At 40.2% G+C, this 7057-nt stretch overlaps 1 protein-coding gene across 3 annotated transcripts in view; it reads right to left on the reverse strand.

Moving 5' to 3' along the window:
• LOC146508012 (neuroendocrine convertase 1-like) overlaps positions 1-7057 on the reverse strand; it is a 131396-nt gene that overhangs the window by 84806 nt on the left and 39533 nt on the right. For all 3 annotated transcript variants that reach the window (XM_085178592.1, XM_085178594.1, XM_085178593.1), the window contains one exon: positions 3091-3194. In XM_085178592.1, coding sequence (XP_085034718.1) covers positions 3091-3194 — 104 coding nt within the window. The remainder of the gene's footprint in view (positions 1-3090; positions 3195-7057) is intronic.

Raw genomic sequence — 7057 nt, forward strand, 5'->3', positions numbered from 1 at the left:
ACACATGATCAAAGACGTATATCTTTGGAGTTTTGGAAAGTTCATGCAACAAGAGAAAACAACAGTGGCACTTTTTCTATGCAGAAGACACACATGTAAACAGAGTGATAACATAACAATCTCTGGGTTCCCTGCCTTTATCTCAGCTGCCCTTCAGCGAAAACACACACACACACTCTCTCTCATATAAACACACAGTAGGCACGCTCAAGATGCTGCGTGGATTTCAGAGGCTTTGAATGAGCTCCTCAGGAGGGGCTTGACTCAGTCTAACAAAAAGGGTACAATAGGCTCCACTTGCCTTGTGTGTGTACAGGAGGGTATAGCCCATCAGGTACGGCTTTTAGCGAACATACATGCCAGACTAGCACACACACACACACACACACACACACGCACAAACATATATTTGTCTGGTCCTGGCAGGCTACCAACCCTGAGCAGATTACTGACCCTCAATCAATATCTACGTCCACCAGAGGCTGATTAAACACAACAGAACGAAAGCAGGAGAGCAGGGCTAGTGAGCAGGAGACAGAGGGAGGGCCAGACAGAGAGAGCAATGTCCTCAACGTTAAAGACGCCTTTCATTTTTCTTGATTAATGAGTGATTGATAATTATGTTCTATTTCTCAGTTCATGCAATCATTCCATAAAGTTAACGTTAATCCGCTTAGTGTCACACTGCATGCTCCAGCACATGAATCATACTGCGCTGCATAAACAATCTTGTCAATAACCTTCTTAAATCGAGAGAGGTGACTATTTGCAACAAAATCGTGCTTATAAGAAAAGAAACCGTCAGATTTTTTTTTCCCTCCCTAGTGCTTCATATGCCCCCTGTTTCTGTCTCCACCTCCCTCCACCCCCATCCTGACTTTCACCCCTTCGTCTTGCCCTGAGAGCTGAGGTGTCAATCATTCTGTTGCCGGTTGCTCTGGTGAATCTCTGACCCCGCCCCTCCTCCTCCTCGTGCTGCCAGATTACGCCCTCGTATATCAGTCAAGAACGTCTGCCCTGACGATTGGACGAGCCCTGGTTGCCCTGTATTAGTAATAAACCAGACACTAATACAGGCTGTTGAATTGTTGACTACACTTTGGTAAGAGTAAAAGAATTATTAAGACCTATCAAGGAATTTATAAAGCATAAGTTACATAATGTAACCAGTTGTGTAAATGCAAACATAATCTAAAGGAAAAAAAAAACAGGGACAGGGTTTCTCAATAAGCAGCCTTCCTATTCAGCTGTTTACTGAGTTTACTGTTTAATATACTTTTTGGTATCAACCGAATGTGTCAGGAGAGGCACTCAAGGCTGTTAAGCGCATACAGCTTACGAAGAATCATAGACATAACTGTGACAATATAATGACCAGTGTTGGTTTTTTCCCCTCAGAAAAGATTCATTCAACAAACATTTCTAAAGACAGTTCCAGAACTTCGTGTCTTAAAGTTACAGTGTCTAAAATTTTCAATGCTAGATGTCAGTAGACTGCAGATATCAATTAACTGAGGTCTGCTTTCTCACCCCTCCCAATTCAAGTGCATAAGCCTAGCTACTGTGGCTGCTGTAGGAAAAACATGTTTTAGTCAGGTCAGAAAGATCAAAAATATGAAATTTAGACTGTACCCCATAACAACCATGGCCAGCCTGCGTGTTTCTGCTATGTTTGAACCAGATTCGCTCTGGACTTTTTCCCCATGTGTTAAAGGCTGCCAGTCCACTGTTTACCTCAGCTGTCAATGCTGGGTGAGAAACCTCCACCTTTATTTACTCCAGGAGTGGGGGAACTCCAGGCCTCGAGGGCCGGTGTAATGCAGGTTTTAGACGTGTCCTTGATCCAACACAGCTGATTTAAATGGCTAAATGACCTCCTCAACATGTCTTGAAGTTCTCCAGAAGCCTGGTAATGAACTAATCATTTGATTCAGGTATGTTGAGCCAGGGTGAGATCTAAAACCTGCAGGACACTGGCCCTTGAGGCCTGGAGTTCCCCACCTCTGATTTACTTTGTAAGGGGCTGTAAAACTTTGTGAACGAACTCTAATATACGGCTCACTGAGTCAGAGAAGCTCACTTCTAAATGATGACAGCCATAGTGAGGTGCGTTATTGAACATATGCTGAGCAGTCGGTAAGCGCTACTGTTTTTCGCACTGTTAGCTACTCTTAGCCTCTTAGCCTGCTGTTAACACAAGAAATATTGTTGGACTCTGACACTTAGAAAATTAGCTCTCATACTATGTAAGAATGTAATCAAATCAGCAGGAATGTGGGATTCTCTTGAACCCTAACATTAGCTGGTGTAATGTGAGCTTATAAACAGCTGTTGTTGTTTAGCCGGCTCTTGTCAGGTGTACAGAGACAGGAAGGTCATCTAATGTAGCTGACAATAACTAACTGCAACAATATTGGGAATAAATAAGTATATTTATGTACATTTCGATATGTTAGAGGCTAAAATACAGTTTCGGAAACGAGGCTTGAGATAAGGAGGAAGAGGATGACATCATGCAAACTCTAAAATTAACTTGAAATTCTGATTTAGATGCTAATCTGTGAATTTTGACTACTTGAAATATTTTATAATAAAAGGCTGTAGATGCAGCTATTAAATAATTTGTACGTTATTAAAAAATAAGATATTTTATTAAAAAATATGCCTTTTTATACCCAAGCATCCTGTCACTTTGCTCCTTTTGGTCTTCTCAAACATAGTGTACAAGTATCGTCCAAACAGGATGAACAAGACTCTGCAGAATGGATGAGCATGTCTTGTTGTTGCAGCCCAGTTGTGTGTCAGTGTTGCTCCGAGCCTCATCAATCCCTGACATCTGTCTCAGTTCAACATGGACAACCCCCTTCACCTCCTCTCTCGCTCGCTCTTTCCTCCTCCACAATCCCCCCCATCTCTCTATCGTCCGTCTCACTCTCTAGTCACACATGAAAGCCTGCCTGACTTATGCCTGTCAGAGGAACATCCTTCAACATGAAGATGAGAAAAGTTGGGGTGGGGCTTCCAGATAAGACCAATGAACACATACAAATACACACTACTACACATACACTTACACATAAATACACCCACCAGTTCCCACTGCATGGGCCAGAGAGGGTCATTGAAGGTGAGGGACTGGTCACTCTTATTGTCTTCGGGCTGCTTGTCAGTTTCAGACTCTTTCCTGTGGGGACCTGCAAGCACACACAAATATCATGTATAAACGTGTGCATGTAGTCTTTCTTTCCTTGTCCTGAACTCTGACTTCAGGACGTCCCTGGTTCCCAACCAATGGCGCAAGGCCTCCCAGATCTCCCTTTTCTCCGCTGAGGTGGAATTCTACTGGCAGATTACCATATCATTAGCATATTATTAGCATCTCATTGCTGCAGAACAGCTTGGCTCGCTGTCTGCAGAAGAGCCATCAGCCCATCAAGGCCTGCACCTTTCCTTCCCTACATTTAATGTTACACCGACTGCCACTCGTTTTCACCCATGCACAACCCTCTCTCTCAGTGCTCTTTACTATCTTCTCGCTATCAGTTTGTTTGATAATTTCTTGAACTGCCAAATTAATTGATATCACACTAGCCTTTTCTGGAAGTGACTGTAATGAAACATCCCACACAAGTATAAATATATCTCAAGTATTAGGATTAATAGGAGATCATTTGGTTCCAAACCAATTTTAATTTTCTTGCACGACTCTCTCCAGTGTAGCACTGCTATGAAACAAATAATAATTACAGTTGCTTTACCTTAATAGACTCTGATTAGGAATTGTGTTTTACCGCATGTAAAACACAAATTTAAAATCTGCCTCTGGACACATGACCCAGTATGCAGAGCGTTGTCAGTAAAGCTAACATATAACAGTAGAGAACTACAAGTATAGTATTGTTAGAGAGATTCTTCCAAGTCTTTCTGTTAAAAAAAAACTTTTTTTCATATAAAGTAATGTGAATGTAGTTGAATACCACAATTAAAGACAATTAACAATACGCTAATGTATATTTTTACAGAATAATACAGTCTTGTTTTTGCTGGACCTTTGGGAGACGAATGTGTCCCATTCTCGTTGTTCAACAGTCCTGGGTCTCCTTTGTCATATTTATCATTTCATTGTGCATCAAATGTGTTCAACTGATGAAAGATCTGGACTGCAGACAGGCCAATTCAGTACCCGGACTCTTCTAATATGAAGCCATACAATAGATGCATGATTTAGTTGAGCATTTCTGGTTGAAATATATGCGGCATTCCATAAAAAGATGTTTGTATGGGACTCTATGTCACTTAAAATCTGTATATATATTTCAGTGCGGATGCTCCCTTTCCAGATGTGCAAGCTGCCTTTTCCATAGGCAATAAAGTACCCCCATGCCACCAGAGATGCTGGCTTTTCAACTGAGAACTGACAACAAGCCAGATGGTCCAATTCCTCTTAAGTCCTGAGGATGTGGCATCTATGATTTCCAAAAAGAATTCCATACTTCGATTTGTCTGACAGAACCGTTTTTATTTCATTTTAAATGAGCTTTGGTCCAGAGACGACAGCGGTGTTTCTGGATTATGTTCAAGTATGACTTCTTCTCAGCATGATAAAGCTTTAACCTGCACTTGTGGATGGCACAACAAACTCTGTTCATAGACAGTTATTTCTGGAAGTATTCGTGAGCTCATGCAGGGTTTTTTCATGTCAGTCATGCCTGTTTTTAAATGTAGTGTTGCCTGAGGACCAGAACAACACAGACATTCATTACTGATTTTCAGAAATGGGGTTGTATTTTTATTAAACATTAATAAAATACGAAATTTTAATTCATCATGACAAATTTTCTTGATCACTTTGCTTTACTGTTTAACTTCAAGTATAGACATGTGTTTAAGTATGTGCAAGGGCAGCATAGGACAAATACATGAATGTAAATCAAATTCAACACAATTAAAAAAGAAAGAAATGTTAAAAAATAATTTTTACATACATTCTCTGGGATTTTAGATCACTTTAGGAAGTAAAATGATTAAACTGTGTAAAATAAAACTGCTCAAGGTTGCCTTGTCCCTTGCAGATGGTGTGGTATGATTCTCTGATTTTATTGTTAATAATATATACTGTAAATAATGAGATATTCAAAGTCTTAGCAATTTTACATTGAGTAACATTATTTTGAAGCTGTTTCACAATTTCTAGACACATTTGTTTTGCAGACTGAAGAACCTCTTCCCATCTTTACCTCTGAGAAACGCTGCCTCTCTAAGATGATCTTTTTATATAGCTATATTTATATAGCTAGCAATCACCCACTGATGCTCTTATGGCAGTTTTTCAGCTCAGGTCAGTATCTATTCATCTTCAGGGATGATATGGTTGAGTACAAATTCACTGAATTCAGAGTATATGAGGACATGCCTTCATATAGTCTGAATTCAGAGCATTATAACACTAAAATAGCGGTATACTAGAAGCCAAACAGCTGACAGCATTATAGTGCCAGGCTTTTAAATGACACAGTACTGGATTTAACATAGACTACATATTTTATATATATACACTACTGCCATCAAATCCAGCCGCCCACATAACGGTGTAACTTTACAGTATGAATACTAATTAAATAGAATATTATCCCCCAAAATATTTTCTCCACCATCTATGCTCAGATCTATGTGGACTGAAGAGGTTGTACACCGGTTGTGTATACTTATAGAAGACAAATATGAACCTCTTCTTCAGCGCACGATGCAGCTGTAACATGACCAGAGGACCCTGATATTCTTTAATGTTTAAATTTTCATTATACAGTCATTTGAAAAAATAATTACATCCCACTGAAACGGCAGGCTTTTTGGACGTATTTGGACAAGCGAACATTTGATCCACTTTGAAATGGTGCCCACAGATAAGGAGATAATCAAAAGAAAAATATCAAAAGATGCAATTTTCTTCTGTGAAAAGAGTATGCCCACCCTTCGCTTCAGAAGCTAGTATGTCGACCTTTTAGCAGAAAAATAAAATAAAATCTTGTAGGCGTTTTGCTCAATTACCCACCAATCTTTGACAACGGCTTGCTAAAATTTTTTGACCCTTCTTCCATGCAAAATTCCTTCAGTTGCGAGATGTTTGAGTGCTTTCTTACATGTACTGCCAGTTTCAAATCCCACAACATTTCCATGGGATTTTTCCTGGGGTTTTTTTCAATAAAAATTGTTTTTTCATTTCTAACAATGTCTTGGTGGAATTGCTTGTTTAGGATAATTCTGCTGAGAGGTCCACTTCCAGTTCACCTTTCACAAATAACCATATATTATCTTTCAGCTCTTTGATATGATGCTGAATACATGGCCAAATCACTGACCCCAAGTTGTGCAAGAAAACCACACCAAAGCATGACATTTCCACACAGTTCATATGAGTTTCTTCTTCTCAAAAACCACCTTTGGTCTGATCTAAACATGTCAACTTTTGATGCGGCCAAACAACTACTTTTGATTTGTCTGTCCAGTGAACATTATTCCAAAAGCCCTGGTCTTTACCTTTACAGTCACTGGCAAACTGTGCTGTGCACTATTAAACATCCATCCATCCATCCATTCGCTTCCGCTTATCCTTTTCAGGGTCGCGGGGGGCGCTGGAGCCTATCCCAGCTGTCATAGGGCGAGAGGCGGGGTACACCCTGGACAGGTCGCCAGTCTGTCGCAGGGCCAACACACAGGGACAGACAACCATTCGCGCTCACATTCACTCGCACATTCACACCTAGTGGCAATTTGGATTTTCCAATTAACCTATCCCCACAAACTATTAAACATTGTGAGGCCAAATTAGTATAATTTCTTTCTGACAATACAAATATACATTTTCCCAACAACATTTGCCAGTTATGGGCAGATTCTGTCATGAGACTTCTTTTAGCAGCGTAGCTCCTGTGATGAATCTGCTGGGGTAGCCGGTCCCAAAAAGTTCAAATTGGCAGTCATTTGAATCTTTCTCAGTTATAGATGAAGTTCTACTTTTTCTGCTTCTTCTGGCTGCTCCCTTGAGTGGTTGTCACAG

This window comes from Neolamprologus multifasciatus, chromosome 11 (assembly GCF_963576455.1).
Source record: "Neolamprologus multifasciatus chromosome 11, fNeoMul1.2, whole genome shotgun sequence".
Taxonomy (NCBI): Eukaryota; Metazoa; Chordata; class Actinopteri; order Cichliformes; family Cichlidae; genus Neolamprologus; species Neolamprologus multifasciatus.